The sequence below is a fragment of the Mus pahari genome, chromosome 15 (assembly GCF_900095145.1).
Source record: "Mus pahari chromosome 15, PAHARI_EIJ_v1.1, whole genome shotgun sequence".
In the NCBI taxonomy this organism is placed as follows: domain Eukaryota; kingdom Metazoa; phylum Chordata; class Mammalia; order Rodentia; family Muridae; genus Mus; species Mus pahari.
The window spans coordinates 20,644,751-20,669,438 of NC_034604.1; the positions used below are offsets into that span (position 1 = coordinate 20,644,751).

Sequence of the window (24,688 nt, forward strand, 5' to 3'; positions counted from 1 at the left end):
AAAGAAAGAAAGAAAGAAAGAAAGAAAGAAAGAAAGAAAGAAAGAAAGAAAGAAAGAAAGAAAGAAAGAAAGAAAGAAAGAAAACAAAAGAAAGAGGCCCCTGGCCTGCTGCTGTCTCTGGATTGATCTCTTTACACCCGAGCAGATCTGCAGCCCCAGCTACCAACTGTACTTCTTCCTGTTGGTATTTATAGTCTGTAGGTTGAATTTCACCAGATAACAAGACCCTGGTTTTTTTCAACAGGAATGTGCTGGAAACATTAGTGTTTGACTATAATCAAAACAGCAAAATAAAGGTTCTTGCCTCAAGGTGCCAGCGTGCCGGCCAGCTTCTTGGGTGTATTTGGCATTCCTGAGCTGTGCTCCACGCTCTTTCTGAGTGGTGCATGTTGCAGGGACAATAAATACTTTCTCCGTCTAACTTTGGGTTGTCACCATGGAAACGCTGGAGCAGCAGCTGGACTCTGTCAGATGTCTTTCAGTCATTTGGCTGGTATTGATCTTTTGAGGGAACTTTTATTTCATTTGGCAGATGGCAAAACTCTATTTTCAAATGACATCACCACTGCACTTGGTCAGATATTTGTCATAACTGATTAAGAACACTAATTGGAAATTTGCAGGCTTGGGCCCTGGGTATCCTAGAAACAACCTTAACATTAACAGAAAGCGTGAGTCACAGAGGCCAAGTGGAAACTGGAGTTTAAGCATTTGCTAGTGCAAAACCATGCGAACCGAGCCTGAGCGAGCACTTTTTGTCTTAAACTCAGCAAAGTGTTTCTCGGAAGTGCTTTTTATCTAATTATGATATAAGATGTCCCAACTGTGTGGTACTAGAATAGTTGTCATCCCTGGTGCATAAGGTTTTGTTATCTGTGTTTTTATATAGTGTTTATTAACATAAAGGTCATTGGTAAGACTGTGACCTACCTGAAAAGTTGACATTGTAACATGGCATTGCCATCTGCGAATGTGGTGGACTGTGTACCTATTTCTGCTGGGATGCATTTGGCCTAACAGCTGCAGTGGGACTTACCTGATGCTGGCACATACTGGCACACACTCCTAACTGATATTGATCTGTATGCCCCTTGCCCTAGAGTCTGGAGTAACAGGCTTATCTTTGCATTTGTCATGTGGGTTGTTCTGTTTTCCACAATTATGACAAATTATGATGAACATGTGTGTAACTATGCAATGTATTATTCAAATTTATTTACTTTTCAATAGGTAAAAATATATCATGCTGTTTGACACTCTTCCAACTTGTTTCTCTCGGAGCTCAGTATGCTTCTGACAGAGTCTGTTATCATGGGAAACTGTACTTACTATGTCCCCCACGTGGACTTTACCATAGTACATTCATTCCTTTTCTTCTTGGTGGACATTTTGGTTATTTCCATAGCTGAACAGTTACAAACAGTGCTGCTGAGAACATTATTGGGTTCTTCGTCATGTTCAAAGGATCCTGAGGGAAGGGTCTGGCACTGTGGACATCTTGGACCTACTCATTCCTTGTTGGGGACTGTCCTGGGCACTGTAACATCCTTTACTTCTGCCCACTAGATGCTAATATCTAGCCAACCACACAGATGGGACAACTATAAACGTCTCCAGAGATTGCGACATGTCCTTTAGATTGGGAGGGGTCATCTTGGTCCAGAATGTCTCCCCTAGGGTATAGCAGTGTAGACTCTTGATATCCTGCAAACAAATATGTTTACAGGATAGTTCCAGTTCCAGTGTTAAAGTGTTTAACTCCTTACAGCACAGCCTCCTGTCTGAAACTCAAAGGATGGAGATGGACCTTTTCAGCATGTAGCACTCTTAGACAATTTTGTATGGTAGAAGTGAAATGTTATCTTACTGTGGTATTAACACAGCCTTCCAACTTAGAGCTTAAAATGGAATCCCATGAGTTTATCAGCTGTGACAATTTTGCCCACTTTTTAAATTAAAACTTTTTTTTAGTTCTTTGTGAATTTCACATCATACACCCCAATCCAAGTCATCTACCCCTCCCTGGTACCCACCCTCGCCCTTGTAACCTCCTCTCCAGAAGAGAAAAAAAAATGTTATGGAAGCAAATACTGTGTCACAGTGTGTCCCATGGTATATCATTTTGTCCACACTTCTTTGCTTGTAAATGTTCATTGTAATGAGTCCTTTGTCTGGTACGAGGCCTCTGGCTTCTGCTACTCTATCAATATGGGAATCTCACTGGGACTCCTCTCGGATATCCTGTCGCTGTTCTGTGTCACGGAGATCCTGTAGTTTTGGATCTGTAGGACTGGCCCCTTTATGCACTCCATCAATGGAGTAGATGTTGGGATAGGCCAAGTCAAGACCCTGGATCTGGGCCTGAGAGGTATTGAAGCTGGTCCACTGGCTCTCCCACTCTGATGCCCTGGGGCCTGGCTTACCCACAGCCCCCATTGGGCCCAGCTTTCCTGTGCTGCCCAGGTGAGGTGCAGGGCCACTCTCCCAAGTGCTAGAGCAGGCGAGGGGCAGAATTCTGCTTATTTTTATTGTTATACCTTGTACCCTTAGGTGAATAGTTAATATATCTTTGTTTTAGTTGGCATAAGGTTCCTTATGCCATTTATGTGTAGCTGTTACATATCTTCACAAATGACTTAGTCTGTGTTTGCTCAGCTTTGTTCTAGAAGTTTGCACTGTGCTTTTAGAACAGCTTGACAACATTCATGGTACTCTCTGTTTATGCTTTTGGAGTCTAAGAGACACGCCATTACCCTGAGATGCAAATGTCAGGAAGTTAAATTGGCCTTGATGGAAATTATTCCCCGTAGAACTGAACATGCTGTAGGTCTCTTGCTTTTCCAATATGAGTAGAACTGAACACGCTGTAGGTCTCTTGCTTTTCCAATATGAATGTAAGTGAGGTGGGTACAAATCTGGGACTCTTTTTTTTACATAAAGGAAAATACATATAAATTCATGGCAAGCTTGTGCCTATGAGTAATTCCTTATCCGTTGAAGCTAAGCAAATTCAAGCTGTGTGTGGTGGTTTCTGTTTATGATCCCAGGGCCTGGATAGCTGAGGTTGGAGGCCTCATGAATTCAAGAGCATCCTGGCCTTGTTTTAAAGCAAAACTCAAGGAAAACCCAGTAGAAGCATTTAAAAGCTAGAAGCCAAACACCCAGAATTCCTTAGCAGAATAGGATCAACCATGAATAGTCATGCTTCATGAGAAATATCAGCCTGAAAGAGCAAAGTGATCTGAATCAATTCTTCAGCCTCTAACACTGTTAGTATGGAAATCATTTGGTTTGGTTATTTTGTCACAGGCATAATGGAACTAAATCAGATCAGCATAGGTAGTCCAAGGCCAGAGCAGAGATGATTCCTTGCCACCATGTGGCACCACAGGACAAGGCCGGTGCTTCTCCTGTAGAAGTGAGCCTCCTGGTGTGTCAGTGTGCCACTTGCCTTTTGTCCCGCCCTGTCATTTTTGATTGCAAGGGGGGCACATCACTCATGTTCCGTGTGATGATTGGCTGTGAGATTTAACGATGCAGCTTGGCATCTATGTCAGGGTCGTCATCTTCAAATGTCAAGGAGAGAAGGGGCAAAGGACAGAGCCAGCATAGATGAGGGTTGGCTGCTGGTCAGAGGGAAGAACGCTTTGTGATGTGCTGTGCCCCTCCACCGTGGGAATCTAGCAGCTTCGAGTCTTCATCAGCAGGAGAGATTCGAGTTTTCCTCAGAGGGTTAGGAGGAAGAGGGCAAGAGAGGCAGAGAAGGAAGAGGAGATGTTGATGAAGATGGTGACAGTGGCCAGTGATGATGATGACCAATGGTGACTAATAGTCCTAACCTGTTTACTGTTTACTTAAAACATTTCAATGCCGTTTTCATCGACAACACAACTCTCTTAGGAGGCAGCTACTTTTACCATATAGGAACAAGGAAAGTGAGGCCCATAGTCGCATTGCTCAGGAGTCATTCATTGGGGGTAGAAAATAAATGTAGGCAGCCCGGCTTCAGAACCTCCCTGCCTCCACCCATGAGTGCACCAGGAATCTGGTTACTCAGGAGAAGAGTCTCGGGGCTTTGTTACAAAGAAGCCCATTGGTTGGTGATATAGATGGAATTCAGGCTAGATCACAAGTCCCATCTCTAGCAAACTGTTGATCAAGCTGCGGGAAGATGACCTCTCGCTAGTGGTTGTGGACAGTGAACTTGGTGCTGTGGGAGCAAGGGAAGGAGAACAGAAGCGCTGGTGAGAGGTGGTGTGTGAGTACAGGCTGTGCAAGTGTGGTGGGGTGGGGCCAATGGGCTGAGCTTGCCTGGGCCTTTGGCACTGAAGGAAGGCTGCTGCCCTGATGTCCACTGGTCTCTAACAGAGGCACCCAACAGAGGCACTGAGACACATCCCCATGAATATGACTGTGTCAGTTCTCTGGTCTTTCTTCCTGCCATATCTGATGAGTCACAGACACATTACAACTGAGTGAGATTTATGAAATGAGAAGTTGACTTAACAGTTTTAAAATACTAGTCTTTGCAGTTTGTGGGGTTTTTTTTAACAAATGAATGAAATAATTTGACAGAATGAAGACTGAATATAAGAAAAATATATATAAAATGTAAAAAGCATTAGCTGACAGACCAAGTAGAACTTATTAAAAATTTTATTCATAAAAATCAAACCTCACAAAGTAAATTTAAAAACAATGCAGAGAGGATTCTCATGACATAAATATAATCATAATCATAATTTCAAATTGTGTGGAAAAGTTCAAAAAGAAAAGGGAGCTTTCCATACCACTGCAGATCAGGACAGAGAGTATAGCAAGAACCGGTGCCTGGGCTCTGCAGTCCCCTTCCAAGGCCTGCCTTAGTCATCCACCTACTAAATAATCAGAGCACATCAGCTGGGCAACCAGAGTGCAGAACTGGCACGGGGTGGGGCTCATTTTATATTTAAGCCACAGCATCTCCCATCAGTGAGAACTGCTGGATACGGGTTTTAAAATTGGCTTCTAAGTGCCTTTTGATAGGGTTGTTTTATTTGAGACAGGGTCTTAATATAAGCTCTAGCTAGTGAGGAATTCACTATATGAACCAGGTTAGCCTTGCACTTGCCTTTGCCTCTTGAGACCTGGGATTACAGGCATGTTCCACCATGACCGGCAAACGGATATTTCTTTTGGTGGGATGGGGGAGTAGAAGTTACAGACAGCTCCAGACCCAAAGTATCCCCATAGTATGTGAATAGCTGCAGAAATCCCAGAGGTACACTGAGCACACCCCTGAGGTAGGGGATACGTCTGGTTCCTGGAAATACCCACCGAAATGGAGGGAGTATCCTTCTAGCCCTGTGGGCCACCATGGGGGTTAGTCAGTTAGTCAACACCAGATTGGCCAGCCCCTCAGTGATGAAAACATACAAACTCTGTGGTTGCAGCAGGAGGTGGCCATCACCAAGAACATTTATTGGTTGATTCAGTGAGTTGGGATAAGCCACATAGAAGGTCCTTCCAATGCAGAAAGCTTCTGTGAGAATCATATGTAGAGGGCAATGGCCTTCAATCATGGGGACAAGAAGTCCTCTTTTGGGCTGTGGTATCTTCTCCCCACACTGAAGGTTCCTTTTCTTCGACCTACCTGGGCTATCCCAGCTAACTGGGAGACCCCTTCTCCTGTCACCCTGCTGGGTTTCTTTGTGTTTTGTTGTCCTGTTGTGATGTCCATCTTGCTTCTCCATCTTGTTTCTGTGTGTTTCTTTTTTCCTGGTCTTGTCTCAGGGATGAGGAGGAGGAGGAGGAGGAAGAAGAACAGCCAATCACGGAGCCCAATTCAGAGGAGGAGAGAGAGGACGATGCCCAGTGTCAGGGCGAGGACAGGTACTGAAGGTTGGGCCCACCTAGGCTCATACCAAATGCCAGGGGCACCTTCCTCACGGACCACTTGCCGCCATCACTTGTTCGTCATCTCCTGTCCTCACCAGCTCACAAGGGCGTCCCTCATGTTCCTGAGCACAAGCTGCTGAATGACCACTTTTGTCGAAATACTCTAACACACTTTAGTCTGAGGCCTAGGAGGTAGAGTGTGGGATCACATGGTTTTCTGAACACTCTTCCTTCTGTAATCAGGGCATTTGCTCAGCCAGATCAATAGTGATTAGAAAGGCTCATTTCCACGAAGGAGAGTTAAAAACTTTCCAGAAAGGTCACAGTAAGAATTGTACACTCTTCCCTTTTTCTAATTTTGCTCTTACAACATTAATATATATGGGTAGCTACCTTGGTAATTATTCAAATGTGATTTTATACAAGTAGAAGGGAACAGTTTTTAATTCTTTACAACATAGAAACGTACCCAGTATTCATATTTATACCCAGGATACCTAATATAGGTCTACAGCCTTTCAGAGAGCTTGCTGTCATCTACTCACCCCAATAGAGCCTATTCTGTCCTTGTTCAGTATTAGCAGATGGGGCACCTAACAGATGCCTTAAATCATATAGCTGTTTCTCCCAAATGATTTGTTTATAAAGCAAGAATGCCCACTTCATCTTCCACTGTTCAAAAGAGGTTTTGTACTTGAGTAGTTTTCTGCGTTAACTGATTGTTACTGCAGATGGATGTTTTGACTTGGGGAGGTGTTGTTAAGTTACAGTAGACTGTTTCTTGCACAACTTCAGGGTTCAGGGGATGCTTAGCAAGACACTGTATCTGTCTTGTTCTCCATACACATAAAAGACTTCACTTAATACTAGGTCACCCCTCCTGTTTCTAAGTACTATGGACTCCTCTGTAGATTGACAAATGGTGGTTTCTTTGCTCTTCCCTCTTTGGAAAGGCCTGCAAAGAAGCATGTCAGCATAGAGAGAAGGTAGGGCTATGCTGAGGAGAGAGAGCTATCCACACTTTGAAATGAGAGAGGAAGGAGGAGCATCAAGAAATAGCCCTGCCCCATGGTGTGCCAGACTGGAGGATAGTGATGGTCCAGTTGGAGACCTGGGAAAAGGATAAGTTTGACAGCCCCACCTTTAATTTTAAAAAATGATTTCATTGACAAACACCATATTTAACAGTTTTGTGTGTCTACCTCTTACGTCATGCCACAATCAAGTTACTAAGTGTGTCTACCATTTCCTGTGATGGCCCTGTTTGGGGGATAGCAGTATATAACTGTAACTATGGGCCCAACTGGTGGAATCCAGATGTTGAAGATTTAGTGCTAGGCCCTGGATAAGGGAAATGGGCAGAGTTTGTACTCCGTTTGTGGCCACCTCTCTTTGGTGTGGTATATCCCTCGGGCTCCCTTTTCTCACATCTGTATCTGTATTGAAAGGGGCTCTGAAAGCTGAGACTAAAAAGCATGGACTTTTCAGCAGAAGGACAGATCTTTGTGACTAAACCATAGAGATGAAGTTTAAATTGTGAAAATTCAGGGTACCCTGCAGAGGAAACAGAAAGGGTGCAGAAAGTGGGTCCAAAAGAGCCCTGGGACGTGGTCAGTCCCTTCCCAGAGCCTCTGTCTGTCCAGAGGCCATACTGTCTGGATGCTTCTTTGCTCTCTGAAGATGTAACCTCTCAGGTAGCCATCAGGGTGGCCAGGCCCACAGATGCTTCTGCTCATGGACTCTTGCTGTGTCTCAAGAAACACAGGGCTGAAAGTGTGTTGGTTGATAATGAGTCTCTCTCTTTCTCCTAACCTTTGCTTCCTCTCTCTCCAATCTCTGTTCCTTTTGCCTCTCTCTACTTGGGCCTTCCTGGTTCAACAGCAAGGCCAGCTCTGCCTCCAGGCAGAGCTCCCCTGGGAAGGATGCTGCTCCCGAGAGTTCTGCACTCCATACCACCTCAAGTCCCACCTCACAGGGAAGGTGGCTTCCTGCCAGCACAGCAGCACGGAGTCCTGTGCTTGGTGGGACCTCTGGGTCTGAGGCCAGCCGGCCTGCTGCTCGCTTGCTACCTCCCAGCCCTGGCTTGGCCACTCGGCCCTCCACAGCACCAAAGGTGTCTCCGACCATAGACAAGCTGCCCTACGTGCCCCACAGTCCCTTCCACCTCTTCTCCTATGACTTTGAAGATTCACCTCTCCTCACCAAGGACAAGAGAGGAGACTCTCAGACAGAAAACAGGTAGACTGGCCTGCAGTGAGGCCTGTGTGTCATTAACCCGGGGAGGAGGACACAACTGATGGCCTGTGTCCCCAGGGCTTTTCTTTTGCTGTGTTGCAAGGACTCACTCAGATATAGAGCCATTTTGGCTAAACTAACTCTCTGACCACTGACTTTCATTGGAACAGTGAGATGCAAAAGAGTCACCTGTGTGAGCTAAGGAGATCTTTGGTTTTAATGTAACTACTAATATGGTTTTAATAACTATAGTCTATTGAGAACTGTGTGTCCACCCCATCCTCCAGCATGGTGTTCCTGGCCAACAAGATGAGGGAAGCGTGGTACCCTCTGCCTGCAGCGTGGCCAGTGTGCTGCCCTCTCCTTCCACATCTCTCTAACCCCTCCCACCGAGCTGCTGCTGCTGCAACACCTAACTTCTGATCTTTCTCTTCTAATACGTGGGCATCCTAGCTGTCCTTTTCTTGCCTTCCCTGTAGCTTCTTGCTTTGTTTTCTCTTATCTGTTACTGTGTTTCCTAAGGCTGCCCATTAGTATCACAGAATTACCGTTTGAACAATTCCTGGAGCCTTAAGATGATCACATTATCACATTATGAACATCCAGGTACTATATCATCCTGGTGGCCGATTGGAAGTACCTGCCTTCACTGTCACTCCGCTCAGGAGTAGTCTGCTAGAGTGGAGAGTAGGGCATATTTGCACATATTTTTATCTTTTCAATGACTGTATCTATTTTTAAATTTTTTATAACATTTATTTATTGGGTAGAGAATGCATGGACAGTCAAAGGGCATCTTGTGGGCATTAGTTCTTGCCTTGATCAGAGCGGTATCAGACTCTCTCTGTGAGTCCTGGGGATTGAACTTGCACCATCAGGCTTGGCAGCAAGTGCCTTTACCCATGGATTCATCCCTCAGCCTCTGATAATTGCCTTTTAAGTGGTAAGATAAACAGGTCAATCCATTCTAATAGTATATTTCATTCAACTTACTGTATCCAAAATCTTTTATTTCCGCAGTCTATATCCATAATCATTGATTATTATAATGATCTCCCTCTTAGAATAATAATGATCGAGCAGGCTTTGTTGAGCATTTATTATGAGTCATGCTCTCTATTTCCCATGGAGTTGCTGCTTCAAAGTATCACTTGTCTGTAAGAGGCAGGTTCTATCACTAGCTCCTATTTACGGTAAAGAGCCCAAGGCTCAGAGAGACACAGTAACTTGGCTGGAGTCCATCTGTTAGTGTATGGAGAGGTAGTTTCAGTACAAGGTAGCCTGTTCCAGAGTCAGGTTCTCCTTTAACAAGGTGTCCCACCGTAGCTAATCTCCTGGGCTTGCAGTGATCCTGTCAGGAGTCTTCAGACAGAGTCTTGTCAACAAAGGTAAAGCATTAACCAGAGCCTGCGATAGGGGAACCTCCGAGCCTCAGTAACTGGCAAGGATTTTAACTTTGTTTCAAATGAAGCCATATAAACCTTGACCACCATGAAATGACCCATCTTCCAGGCTCTTCAGACCTCCCACTTAATAACCGAAGGGTTAATCACCTGTGACTGGCAACCTCTTTGGGTTACATACAATCTAGAAGAATCTTGAAATTTCCCTCAAAGTTTTAAGTAGCTTGTCTAAAGATGTTCTTGTTGTTTTATAACATAAATTAAGCTAGTTATAAGAGAATATAATTTGTCTATTGTCTAAGTGTTTACATTAAGTTTAGAACCTTAGCTTTAACTTAGAATACCTCTATTTTTCATGATGTTGGTACTTAGAAGTATCACTTAGCCCTTAAGAAACAGGTTCTTAAAGAAACAGCGCACTAAGAAGTGGGCTCTATCACTAGTTCTCACTGACAGTAAGAAAGAAGTGGTACAAAGAGACTCTCTGAATGGACCTGTTCCTCCTATTCCTCTTCTTCCTCCTCTTGTACCTTCAGTAATTCCCTCTGGACTGATGCCTTTTCAGATAATTCCATTCATTGTCACCTTGAAAGTTTGACAGGCCCACATAGATTTAACCTACTGAGGGTGTTTCTTCTCCTTTCTAAAAGGAGAGGCCATTGTGGGAAGAGAGGCAGACCAGAGAAGGGGGCCCATCAGAGATGCTCAGGTGGAGCTAGCTAAAGAAGCCATACTTAGAACACATCCAAGACCTAGTTGTTCTTACTTAAAACTCTGGGCTCCCTGTCGATCTCTCCCAAGCCCCAAATCCTGACAGTATTGTGATCTTGCAATCTTTTTACCCAGTGAGTCAAGCATGAGCCTCCCACCCTCCCAGACAGAATCTGTGTGCAAGTTACAAGCTAGTCAAAGCTTGGCCCCAGAGATGATATTGCCAGCCTCGGCTTTCCCAGCAAGGGATCAGCCTGTTATGATGACTGATTCTGTACTTTCTGGGAATGATGCTAGCACCTGAAGATTCTTCTCTGGGTTCTTGGTCTTCCCAAGCTTTGTTAGTACGTATAGTCCTTGGGAATGAGAACAGTAGAAACCTGTAAATTTGTATTTGTGTGTTGTAAACACGTTCATATAGATGGGTATGAATAAGGATCGCCTTAGTTTAACTAAACAAAGCTAGTCATTTGGTAACATTCTCGGTATTGATGGTGGGGGTTGAACTTTCTTGTGTCCTGTTGTTGTGGTGTTTGTGGATCTGTATGGTAACAGATCTGGCTACTTGGTAGCTATCTGCAATTAAGATGGTAATAGTGACCAACACATTAGTCATTATAATGAACTCTCCCCTCCTCACACACAAAAATGCTGAATAGTGAATTATGATCCAGTTAGTTTGGCTGAAATTGAGAAGCAAAATTGGGCAGGCTCTGAGGCATTTGAATTAATTACTTGGCCATTAGGAAAACCAAAGGAGGGGAAAACACATTGTGCATGGTTTGTTTCCATAACGTCATTTAAACATAATTTCAGCAACATGATCCTGTGAAAACATTCAGCAGTATGTCCGCATGCAGTTGGAGGGCGAGTTCTAGTGGCCAGGGTAAGAAGCCAGTGTCCAGGCAGCTGGTGGACAGCCAGACTGGGAGCTTGTGTGGTGGCAGCATCCGGCTCTCGTCAGCTCTGTTCTTCCCATTGCCCACTTTCTCCCCTTCCTGTGGGAAGGGCCACACTTGGTGCCCTGGCCTCAGCGCTGTTCTTCGCTTTTCTGCCTTCTCCAAGGCCTATGATTTGTGAATTCTTCTGAAAATTAAACCATCACTGACCTCGAAAAGCATTTAGCCTACTAGACACGTAGAATGGAGATTTTTTTTTAAAAGAGAAAATCCTGCAATCCCTGCTACTTGAGAATCACAGGTTCAAGGCCAGCCTGGGAAACTTAAGACCTTGTCTCAAAATCAGAATGAATAAAAGGTCAAAGGATATAGCTCAGTGTTTCACCTCCCATTCATAAAGCCCCAGGCTGGATCTCAGTGTGACCTGATGGATTTAAGGGAGGAAGAAGAGGAGGAGAAAGGAGAAGAATCACCAGAAACCAAGAAGTGTGAAAGTGGTGTAGTCACAGAAAAGGTCATTGGCCAGCCCTGTGGTCTGAGTCTTGATGGCAAGAGCCTGTCGCTAAATATTCACCTGACACATTATAGCACACAGAAGAAACAATGACTAAGGAACCAGAGATAGAAGCCTAGAATAGAGCGGGGGGGGGGGTTAATATGAATATTTTCTATTGTGATTTATTACTAAAACTTGAAATTTTGCATCCATCTCCCATTAAAAGTAGATAATCCATGAACATAATTTTTAAATGATTTTTATTTTTGAGAATATTTTTGCACAGTGAGACTAAACTATATTATGTCTTAGTGTTTCCATTTGGCCCGTCGATTAGCATTTCCCATGATGGTTGCAGAACAGTTCAACAATGAATAAGACTCCATGCTTCCTTGGCTATTCTTACCTTGCACCTGGTTGAATTTATCACCACGAGCTAAATAATGTACCACTGAGCTTTTTCATATGTGATATTTTCTTGCGTCAACATTAGAAGTGTTAAAGTGTTTTTTTTGGAGCTAACATCTCATGGGACATCTTTAAAGTCTAGTCGCTTGTCAGGAGTGCCTGTTTCTGTTGATGGGGATTCAGTCTCTGCTTCTTAGATCTGTGTGTGTTCATCATAGTAACCCTCAGGGGTCCCTCAAGTCCTGATGCAACACCCCTAAGCACTGTAAGGAATGAGTTATCCTTGCCTGTGACAAGACATGTAGGGATCGAAGCTGTTTTTCATGAATGTCAGATCTATATAGGGTTCAAATTGTGACTTGTTTCCTGGGCCTTGAGTGGTGGCACCTGTATCGGAGAAACTGCTGAAAGACATCTTTCCTGGGGACAGAAAGCTACAAATCCTGCTGGCTAGGAAAAGATCAAAGTTCATTTTAGTCTAGCCACTGCTGGTTTCAGGATAAATGGTTGAATGAAACCATGGTTTCCTTCATCTCTAGGCAGTAGGCTAGCCCCAGAGGCCTGGAGATAAACAAGCACCCCATGGGATGATGGGAAAGGAACATAATAGACTCAAAATGACCTGCGGTGTAATTTTCAATGCAAAAATGTTTCTTTAGCCAAGTGAAGGTCTCTGATGGCATTCATGATGTGCCATCACACTTAGCAAGGAAGACCCTCATTGTTAGATGATCACAGTTTGGGTTCTTGATTTATAGTCACAATTAACTTTAATATACTTTTATAAAATAATAGAAGAAGTGATGCCTATTCAGAAACACTTTGCAAGGAGACCTGCGACCCAGTGAGTTTTGAAGTTTGGGAAACTTCTTTAAGGAAGACTTCTCAAAAGGCAATAAATCTCTATAGAGCTTTAAATAATCACTATTTGTAGTGGCATCTTAAGGAATATTTTTCTTGCAAAAAGTTAGATGGTTTGTGAAGTCTTATTTATATTTATTGTTCACTTATTTTGTCTCTATTTTTGTATCCAATCCCAACCTCTGTGCCTTTTAGATATAGCAACTTCAGCAGCAACTCGTTCCAGTCCTCCAGACCCTCTCCTGGACCTAATGTGTCCTCATCTTCTGCATCGTCCTTCTCATCCCCACAGGATACCAGGTGAGCTTGGCGGCGTGGTGATATTCCTCCTTGACTTGAGTGCAAAAATCAGTTACGTTAAGAGTAATCAGAGGAGGCCCCTTGTGGTCATGAAGGCCTCTAATCCTAGCACTCAGTAAGCTGAAGCAGTAGGAATCAGGAGTTCAAGGTCATGCTCAGCTATGCTTTGAGGACAACCTAGACTATTTGAAACTCTCTCTCAAACAACTAACCAGGTGGTGGTGGCACATGCACTCAGGAGGCAGAGGCAAGGCAGATCTCTAAGTTTAAGGCCAGTCTGGTCTACAGATTGAGTTCCAAGACAGCTGGGGCTACACAGAGAAACTCTGCCTTGGGGGGGGGGGCAAAGAAAATATAAATAAATGAATAAATAAATAGATAGATAAATGGTTAAAAGTATAAGTAAAAGTCATATTCTAAAGAATTTTTCCTTTAAAAGATCAGTTTCTCTGTCAACCACACTATTTAATAAGCAGATATTTCATTTGAGATGATATTTTGTTTTTATTATTATGCCACCTCCTGCATATTTTCCATAGAGAGCATAAGCATTTCATTTGGGGATGGGAGAGATGGCTTACCTGTTAAGAGCACTGGCTTTTCTTCCAGAGGAGCTGAAGTTGATTCGCAGCACATACCATGGTGGTTCATAATTGTCTATAACACCAGTTCCAGGGATCAAAACCCTCTTCTGCCCTCTGTGGGCACCAAGCATGTATATGGTATATATATATATATATATATATATATATATATATATATATATATATAGGCAAAATACCCACACGTAAAAAATAAAAGCAAAGAATAATTATGAATATTTCTTCTAAAATATGCGGGGATGGATGTCTCGAGTTGCCCTTTAATGCTCGTTCTAGATGTTTCATGAGCTCTGCAATTTGTCTCAGAGACTTTTCTTTCACCTATGAATGACTAAATCTCTGTGATCAGAAGGAAGTGGGCCCACCGAGGTGCTAGGTAATTAGTCTATGACCTACCAAAAGACAGAAGAATCGTATGGGTGCATGGAAGGAATTTAACTTGGCAAGCACGCTAGACCACCAGAAACTCTCTGGTTATTCCTCCTGAAAGCCAGTGATTATGCAAGGATGTGTTTACAAGGGAAAGGTAAGACCTGTAATTTCAGAACAATTAAAAGTAGTTACCCTTAATGGCAAGGGTACAGGAGTTGGAGAAGAGAAGAGGTTTAGCTTGATTTAGATTTCCAAGTCACTCACTGGGAAGCTTACTCACCCCCTGAGGGTAAGACGCTGATTACACCCACCCTTTAGAGGGTGATTGTGGTGAGGTAAGGAAATTGACCACACAAGAGTGCAGCAGGAAGCTGTCTGTCTGCAGCCAGGCGAGAGGGCAGGGAAAGGATGGCAGTACATCACTGGGTACCTAGACATGAGCAACTACAGAGATCACTTGCCTCAATTACCATTTTTTAAAAAAATGGGATTAGGACTCCACATTCAGATTCTCTTTTGTGTATGGGGAAGTGTTTTTACTGAACATAGGAGGCTTGGCTGGGATGTGGAACAAACAAACTCTTCTAATCCAGTAGAGCTTGCTTCTCGGGGGTACCCACCTCATGGCCTAGGGTAGCTATGCCTATATACCAACACAAAACTGGAAACTTATTTAACAGATTAAGAGATATTTGTGTGGGGGTAGGTGGGGTGAAGAAGTGTATGTATGTATGGATGGATGGATGGATGGATGGATGTGTATCTATGTATGATGTAGGTGTGTATGTGTGTTGTAACTCAATTCCTGTTCTTGTACATGAACTTTGTAGATGACAACTTTGTGTCACAATGTCATACAAAATAAATGTATGTATTCTCTTAACCCACAGAATAATGGCCAAATACTCTTGGCACATGGCACTAATCAATCCATACTAAACTCTTAGATTTCACAGTCAAGGGTAACCCTGAATTGAGGATGTTTAGGGTCATTCAGGAGTTGGCAATAGGGAAATCAGTTGATGATAGTGTTTTTAGCATAGGTTACATTGCCCTTGAAGTTTAGGTATGTAATATATAATCTTGGGGAGGTTACCATAGAGATGATCCTTGTCATGTCAGATGCAATATTTGAATGCACAGTGAGGAATGTTGGAGTATGCCTGATTGGCATTAGAAATCTCATGTTTGCTAGGAAATGGGTTCTTCTGGGACTAAAGTAGGTTCTGCCATTGTGTCCACCACAGTACCTGGGCATGTCCATGGTAGAACTATGATAAACACTGGCTGGAGGATTCCGTACATCACAGACTCACTAGTCAAGAACACTTTGGGGCAAGGAGTGCTACCAAGTAGGAAAGTTATAAGGGCAGGAGATCCATGGGCCCAAAGCCCCAGGCTTTAGAGATGTTATTCCTAGGAACTCGAAAGGGGTGTCCTAGATGACCTACTTCCCAAACTTTGGAAGCCCTAGCCCACAGTCCTGACTAGGCTGGAAGGTCTAGGTTCCAGGTTCTGAAAACACTCATTTGAGCATCCCCTGCCCTGGTCTGTCATTCTGAAACAAAGCTTAAGACATGCTAGAAGAAAAGAAAGTAGAGGTAGCAATTCCATAAGCAGTTTAAGATGGGAATAAAAGAAGTGAGGCATCTGTGTGCCACTCGGGGAAACGTCCAGCAGGCTCTAGGCAACGATGTCTCCACAGTTCTCAGCTTGAGGCAGCCACTCATGTTAAACTCCCAGAAAGCCTGTTCACTCAGAGATGGTCACTAGGGGACAACAGTGGCAGGACCCATTTTCATGGAACACTTTTGTCATAGGAACTTGGTCATCTTTGCTACTACCCGCTGACTAGTAACATAGCCTTCTAGAGCTTATTCCTTTCTTTATATCTGCATATCCTTTCTGGACACCACTGTGTGAGGATTTTTAAGTTGTGTGATGCTGGCTTGAAATGACAAGTGTGTGTGTGTTCGTTGTCTCAGGAATCCACTAAGCCTGAATAGTTCTTACCTTACCCTGCTAGCTTGTTTTGTGACTGTAACAATAGATAGATAGATAGATAGATAGATAGACAGACAGACAGACAGACAGACAGACAGACAGACAGATAGATAGATAGATAGATATGATATGATATGATAAAAGATGGATTGGTAGAATAATTTGTGATAGAAAACTAGATGATAAATAGATAAAAGAAAAATAGATAGGTGCTATCTATATATAGATAAGTGAAAGATAACTGGAGGCAGATAGGTAGAATTGGGTAGATGATAGGAATATAAGGAGAGTTGGATGGACAGATGGATGCATAAAATTCAGGTGAATAAATAATAGGTAGATAGATGTAAATAGATACTAGCTAATTAGATAGACAGAAGTTAGATGGATGACTGGACACTAGACACCAAGTCAAAATTTCCCACTGTTGTCTAAGTATATTACATTGACTAAAATCACAATAATGGGCATTTTATGCAATTTATTGTTTGAAAGCTGAGTTCTTTGCATGTTATTTACAATGCAACTGCATATCTATCAGTATTTTTTGCTCCATTGAGGCACATGACTATTTTTACTGAGATACATACTCAGTAGAATCTGTAAGATTTATTACTGAGATTTTATATATCCATGTAGGACTAAAAGTGAAAAGAAACAGCTCAGAAAATACACTGAAATATTATGAACAATAGGCATGGTTTTGCAAGGAGAAAACCCTCACCTTTTGCTGCCAGTCATCACCACCCCCAAAACTAGTAAAAGTAGTGCCTATGTCCTGCTCAAGTCTAGAACATGAGAACTCTCATAATCTTGATTTGGAAATGAAATTGAATTTTCAAAATCTTAGGAAAATCAGGCCAGTGACAATGCCCCGACAGTTACCTTGGACCACTTTATAAGTGGGCATTACCACAAACTTAAAGTTTTCTGTTCCTCGGGCTTGCTTAGGCATGTTAATGTGTTGGATGTTAATAAAACTTGGAATTCTATTGTATTATTCAGGGTTCTCTAGAGGAACACAACTGGTAGAATGAATCCGTATACTAGAAAGGAATTTATGAGAGAATGTGCTATATATAGGCTATGGTCTGGTTATTCTGACAATGGCTATCTCCTGACTGGAAGGCCAGGAATCTAGTAAATATTCAGTCTGTGAGGATGTCTCAGCTGGTTTTCAGTCTACATCAGAATCTCAGAGAAGGTTCTAATACCAGCAAGGAATGCCTCAGCAGCATGATGGATGGTCTAATCAGCACGAGTGAGGCTAAGCAGACAAAAAGCAGAAGCTATTTCTTCCATGTCCTTTTATGTTGACTGCCACCAGGTATGGCTCGGAATTACAGTGGTTCTTCTGGCTGAAGATGACCTGGATTTAGGGTACATTATCGTCCCACCTCAAACAAACCAATCATGAGAACTTCTTGCAGGTATGCCTAGATGCTTACATTTTAGTTAATTCCAGATGTAATGCAGATGTAATCCAGATGTTAATTCCAGTCAAGTTGACAGCCAAGAGTAGCCATCACAGTTGTATTGATCCAGGAAGGAAATACTGAAGAAAAACTATAAAATTAATTCAATAGAAGGATATTAAGGTAAATCCATCTCCAGTTCTGTGGTAGTGTCATTTAAAGCAACATTCTAGAAACGGAGAACACAAGACTAATTTTCATAAAAATTGTAATTTATATTGTGCCAAAACAAAACAAGAAAACTGGAACTGCTTACAAATATCCTCAAGGCTACGAGATGGAACTGTGTAATGATACCAGGCTTTTAAAATGCCTCAAATTGGAAAATGTGCCTTTCGAGCAGAGAAGTTCCAAATATTTTCTTTCTGAAAGACAACAGAATTAAAGGAATATTTAAACCATTCATTTCAAGTATTCAAAGGAAACAAACAACAACCACAATGCAAGTAATCTGGGGCCGTGGGCCCTCGGAGAGGCAGAACACACTCTCATTCCCTCCATGCAGTGTTGTCTCCATCTTGTGGGTCTTTATGGAAATGGTAGCAGGAGCCTGTTGGGTAGTGGTTAGACCAAGCAAGTTGAGTGAGTCTCCATGAAGGGCTAAAGGTAAGTCAGGACCTGCGGTCCTTAGGCTTAGACTAAATGTTATTTACTTAGGATGCAAGCTGTAGAGAACTGCTTAGCAGGAGGACCTTGGAGGATCCTTGGGGCCAGATTTTAGAGGGACTTCCTCTGGACATATTGACATGAACACCAAGGGACCTTGTGTACCATTAGCACGAACTCTGTCCTCCTACCTGAGATAGTGTCACTACTTGCTGTAGACAGGAGTTGCCTGCCTGCTTTCCAGAACAATGTCCAGAAACTGTGGATGCTCAGAATGACCCGGCTTATACAGTTGTCCCTGCAAAGGTTTTTCCTTCTTCCTAGGAGAGGATAAGCCTAGTAATAACATCCCTTTAGGCAGTGAGAAGGGACACTAAGGCACATGGTATGTGAGGCTTTGTGGTGTGTATGATCAGAAAGTTAGCACTAGATCCACCTTCCTAGGCAGTGACATGTTAGCTACAGGCACCATGCTGTTATAGTATGTCTCTCACTTATCTGTATAGCTGTCACTGTATACACATTTAACAGTAATTTACCATCTTTTCTTTCCATGATCTCCTGTCAACTCCTGTTCTGTATTCTTCATCTACATCTTTGAAATTTTAGATGTCTCCTATAAGAAGGATTATACAGGCTTGGGGATATAGCTCCGTGATAAAAATGCTTACCTACTATATGAGAGGCCCTAGGTTCAATCTCCAGTCCTAAACAACAGGTAGGTAGGTAGGTAGGTAGGTAGGTAGGTAGGTAGGTAGGTAGGTAGGTAGGTAGGTAGGTAGGTAAGTAAGTAGGTAAGTAGGTAGATAGGTAGATAGGCAGATAGGTAGATGATAGATAGATAGATAGTCATGTATTGTTTTGCATGTTGTCTTTCTATGAATGACTTGTTAAACACTACAAACCCCATTCATACTAATGATAGACAAGCACTATTTTCTTGTTTTTAAATGTTTCCCCATTACATTTTCGTATGGCATTCCCTTCATCCACTCTTCTGTTGATGAATTTGTGCACACATGTTGACTGTTGTCAGTGATGCTAGGAGGAGCATGAGCATGCAGTTATATTTTTAAGATCTTGAATTTAACTCTTTTGAGTATATGACCCCAGGAGTACCACTACTAGAATACAACACAGATTAAGCTATTTTGAATTCATGGAATGTTCTATGTAATGTTAAGTTTGGGAGGAAGGACAGTGGTAGTGGCACTTTTTCATGTCCTAATGAAGGGACAATCCTAGTGATTCTTTGTGTGTTCTTCTGGGACCAGTGTACATCTATACAATGAAAATGACATTCTGGATCATTTACACAGATATTCACATGGCATCTAACCTTTCTCTTGTCTTGTCTTGCCCTGCCATGCTCTTCATGAACCTGTCATGGTGCAAACTTCCCTAGCAGTGCTAGGAGCGGAAACATTCTTTCTTTCTTTATTTATTTATTTTTTGAGACAGGGTTTCTCTGTGTAGCTGTGGCTATCCAGGAACTCACTCTGTAGACCGGGCTGGCCTCAAACTCAGAAATCCACCTGCCTCTGCCTCCCAAGTGCTGTGATTAAAGGAGTGCGTTACCACTGCCCGGCGGAAACATTCTTTTTAACAGGTTACCATATTGTTTTTCTCTGCATGCAGTTTCCTACCAGCCCACCCATATTAATACACCTTAGTCTTTTACTAATACATGTGATGTAGTGGGGGAGGCTTTTAGAACATGTCATTTTGTACATGTGTAATTATCTGAAGGATGATCCTAATGTAATTCATAAAAATGGACTTAGTAAATCAAAATAGTGATATAGTCTCAGCACTTCAGGAGGTAGAGGATTTTGAATTAAAGGTCATTCTTAGCTACATAGTGAATTTGAGGCCATCTTGGGGTATATGAGATCCTGTCTCAAAAAAGGCTATACTTTTTAAATGTTGATAAATTATTGTTAAAGTATGATCCATAAAGACTATCAATTTTGATTACCAATATACTGGTGAAAGTTTAGTTTCTTTGTCAAGAGGTAGTAACTCTCTGCTTGTGTAGTTGTGCATCAGCTAATTTGCCACTTGCATTTCTCTTATTTGTATTGTGTTGAATGTTTTCTGTTTTCTTTTCTACTCTTGACTCATTATCATTGAGCTCTTCTCATTTTGTGTTGCAAAGCACTTCCTAAGCCACAATGGATCCTTTAACTTCTATTTATGAAGCTTTTGATATTGCACTAGTTTAAGGACGTCTTTACTGTGACTCACAGTTGAAGAAGACAGTCTATCATTTTGTGAAAGGCATGACAGCATATGCTAGCAGCACCTATTCATGTTTCATCTGTGGTCAAAATGTAGAGACTGGTGCATGTGGGTAACCTGCCCACATTCTCCTTTTTACTTAGCCTAGGACCCCAGCCACGAGGTGGTGCCTTCTGTACTTAGGGTGCCTCTCCTCACCTTCATTAACCTAATGTAGAAACTTTCTCACAAGCAGGGTCATAAGTTTATCTCATAGGCAGTATTAGATTCTGTCAATTAGGCAAATCTCAACTCTACCCAGTGAATGTGCTAGACATCAATCCTTTCCATGTTCTGTATTTTGTGCTTCCTTCTAGTGTTACTTTTTCTAAAGTTTTCATACCTGTGTATTTTCTATGCCTGAAAAATTAATTTGGTGGAGGAAGGGTCCCAACCTGTTTTCCTTTCATTCCAATACTGGACTTTTCTCATACCAACAGGAAGGAAGGCAGGGTTGTTGACATGTTGATGTGTACAGATCAGTTCCTGGGAAACAGCTCCCATCTCTTCTCACAGCCCCTCTCTTTTGATCAACCATTCTAGGTTAGCGAGAGCCCCCTTCCTCCGAGTGTTTGTAACCAGCATGTGACCATAGCGTTGTTCTTATCCTGTGCTGTTGTGGAAATCTGAGTGCTAAACCACAATGCTGAAATGAAGGACACAATAATACTTGGGGGTATGGGCACCAGGCTGCTGCCTAAAGCAGTGGCTTCTGCTTCCTCACTGATTTCTCATTTCCTTTGACCCCCCTTTGAAAACCCACCCGCTCCAGTTGTATGGTAATTCCTCTGTCCTGTGTGGCCAGTCATCTCCTCTTTCATGTATCTCCTTCCTGTGTTGGTTGCTGCTGCTTTACCTGTGCCCACCCAGTAGCCACACCTTTGACTTCTACGCTGTTCGTAGTTTGTTGGCACTGGTGCCTTTCCCATCCTAATTGCTTTCTGCATATGGACCATTTGTTCTGCATGAGCCCAAAACTTGTGTCTTCCCTTCCCTGTCTGCTTTGGCTTAATTCTTGTGCTGACCTTGCTAGAATCTACATGGGCCTCAATGTTCTCCTTGTCTGGGGTTTCAAGTCACTGTCCTTTACAGAGATGTGATCTCTGGGCTTTTTTTTGGATCCCAAATACTTGCTGGCTGTGTTCTATCACTTGATCTGCTTAGAATTTTGTTGTTGTTGTTGCTTTTAATTTTAGTTGAGATTTCTATTGTCCAGTGGAGCATTTAAAAATGTAAATTGGCTGATCAACCTAGATAAAGAAATAAAACAAAACATTGCTGAGAAAACCCTTCAAATAGCGTGGGATGTAGTGGAAAGGGCATCCTGTTTCTTCCTGATGACACCTGATGTCACCCTGGCAAAAAGGAGCTCCAGTTGTAGAAGCTGTCTGCTCTTCCTGCTGTGGGATTCTGCTTGCATGCCACCAGGTCTTGATAGCAATCTTATTACAAGCAATAAGAGGTTTTGGAAAGCGAAATGTGGTCCTAATTAATCCATTAAATTCCATCCAAAGTGCAGACGAGTAGGAATGCATTGGTGGAATAAGTGTATGTAGCGTCTGGTGACACCACATAGCGATTTTATCCACTGTGGACCCTAGGCTCTGCATCAGACCTGACCTACCCAAAAACTCCTGCCTTCAACACATGCTAGAGGTTTTTGCCACCACATGTGTATTAGATATCTGACTCCCCACCAGTACCATTAGAATTCAAGAATGAGAAAAAGCCTGGAATTGGCCACTGCCATAGGCTGTGTCCCATTTCCTTTCTGAAATTTAGCTCTGTGAACCTTGACTGCCTCCTGGCTGTCTAGTGGCAGGCTCTGTGTGATTAAGCTTGCAAGTGGCATCTTTCATATCTGGGCTCTTCTGCCTTCAGAGTTCTCCAATCCAGCAATGCTCACTTATGCCTCTTCATGTCCTTCCTGCTAGGTGAGCTTCAGCCAGAAGTTCTGCTTTCCCAGTCATCACAGTCCAACAACCAGCTCACCCACCCTCTTCCTACACCTTTGCCAAAGCTTGTAACCTCTGCTTCCTGTTTTCTTCCTTTGGACAGTGGAATATGCGTAGTTCTTCTCTCTCATTTACATAGAGGATGTGGCCAGTAACCTTAAGTATCCTTATTATAATTCTGTTTGCAAACAGAGCAGGTTTTGCATAATATTGAGGCTTAAATGAGGTCTATAAAATTAATAGTCAAGTATCATTTGAAAATACAGATGGGATCAGGTCCCCACAGAACTGAGAGGTACCTACTAAGAGCTTGAAGTAAGCCTTGTGTGACACTACCCCTATTGGCATGCTCTTGGAGTGGGAGAAATAATTCTCAGTTGTCCCTGTTCACCACTGGCATTATACAAAGACTACAGATTATAAAGGAGATTGAGTACAGTCACCCACTCAGAAAACGCACCCCAATTCTTTAGTACTTGTACACTTTCCCCTTTCCCCTTTCCCTACCATTTCCTTCAGGTCTAGCAACTGGGAGTAAATAAGTATTGCCTTATAACAGAGGCCCCCATGCTTCTGGCTTGATTTTGAATAGGCTGTGTGCAAGGTGACACTAGTCCTACAAACTAGTGGTTTGTATATATTTGCAAGCCATGGTTGCATAAAGCAGCTACTTACTGAGTGTGTACACTGTGCTTGGACATGTTACTCCAGCACTGCTGGAATCCCACCCAGCCCTTAACTTCCTAGGAGTCATATATTTATGACAGAAAAAGGAGCAAACAAAAACAGAGTTTCCATTGTCGTGACGACCGTGAAGAAAGTGAGCCTTCATAAAAGAGTTAAGAAAAGACAAGCCATCCAGAGGTGGGAGGGGGGGGATAGGCCATGCAAGAAGGAAGCGCCTTCTTTCAGTGGGACAGCCCTTCAAGGAGTATGTGAAGCTGGACTGCTAGCATAAGGCATACCGCAATTTTCCGTGAGATTTATTTGATGAAGGTTGTGGGTAGAGACAGACAGTCAAGAGGAGCTAAGGAGACAGAACGGGCATGCCTTTCTTTAAGATGGTGTGGGGTAAGTCTGGTGTTCAGAGATGAGGCAAATATACAAACAGGGAAAGCATTGGCCCCAAGTGGGAGACAGAGATGGGCAGGATGCATGTCAGCCTGTCAGTCTGTCAGCCAGACCTGCCAGACAGCTGGTGGCAGTCAGTGCTTCTGGAAGCTGCCAGGAGAATGAGGAGACGTGAAGCCGTGGGGACCTGGAGCCGTGACAGGAGAGGACTGGCCTCCTTTGTGCTGGAGAACTCACGGTCTTGGACACAAGGCTGGAAACTCAGAGGGAAGGAGAGAACAGACAAGACTCACTCACTGCCAAGGTCATGGCCGGCAATCGCGGCCAGGAGATGGCTGATGCCTGAGGACAGCCAGGCTCTGGAGGAATGGCTCTGTGCCTGCACATGAGCCAGTTAGGTAATGTGAGACTCCCTGGGTGACCAACCTCTCTAGGTCCCTTTGTGGGCCCTGTGACTCCCTCCCATGGCCTAGAAGCTCAGAGCTGTTCAGAGACAAAGTATACAAGCTCTGAAGATGAGAACGCAAAGAGAGCACGGGTTCCAGACCCATACAGCAGGACAGCAGGTGTCCCCAGGGTTGCTACATGGTGACAGAGGACAGTAGCACATTCTTGGAGTTGGCTCTAGGACCTGTTTATCTCATCACTTTTTGTTTTACATTTCCTAATGTAGGGTACTAGGACTTGAAAGTTGAGTGTCCACCGAAGGACCAAGTGTTAGTGGTAGGTACTCTCTCTCAGTAGGTTGTTGAGTCTTTAGGAAATTGAGTTGAGAGAAAGGACTTGAGGTCCTTGGGGACATGTCCTCTAGAAGGATTGTATCCCTGCCCCCTTCCTTTCTTTCTTCCTGGACATGTAAAGTGAGCAGTTTGGGCCTGCCACCTGATCTTCCCGTGATGTGCCATGTCCCCAAATGGTGGTACTCAAAGGCTGAGTGCTACAGCTGTGAGCTAGGATAGTTCTTCTCTGGAAGTTAATTTCCTCAGCTGCGTCCTTCTTTAGTCCTTAGGTCATGTGACAGTTTCACGGTGGGGTGGGAGCTAGACATGTTTAACATAAGTATCTTCATTCTATTGTTTCTTTCTACTGCATCTTCCATGTGAATTAAGTGGTAATTACAGTAAAAAAAAAAA

General features: G+C 43.0%; 1 protein-coding gene across 4 annotated transcripts in view; it reads left to right on the plus strand.

The window, feature by feature from the left end:
- Fhod3 (formin homology 2 domain containing 3) overlaps nt 1–24,688 on the plus strand; it is a 421,297-nt gene that overhangs the window by 307,526 nt on the left and 89,083 nt on the right. For 2 of the 4 annotated variants that reach the window (XM_021214495.2, XM_029547105.1), the window contains exons 11-13: nt 5,773–5,871; nt 7,759–8,115; nt 13,086–13,190. In XM_021214495.2, the coding sequence (XP_021070154.1) occupies nt 5,773–5,871; nt 7,759–8,115; nt 13,086–13,190 (561 nt within the window). The remainder of the gene's footprint in view (nt 1–5,772; nt 5,872–7,758; nt 8,116–13,085; nt 13,191–24,688) is intronic. The other 2 variants (XM_021214497.2, XM_029547106.1) reach the window with 1 other exon arrangement.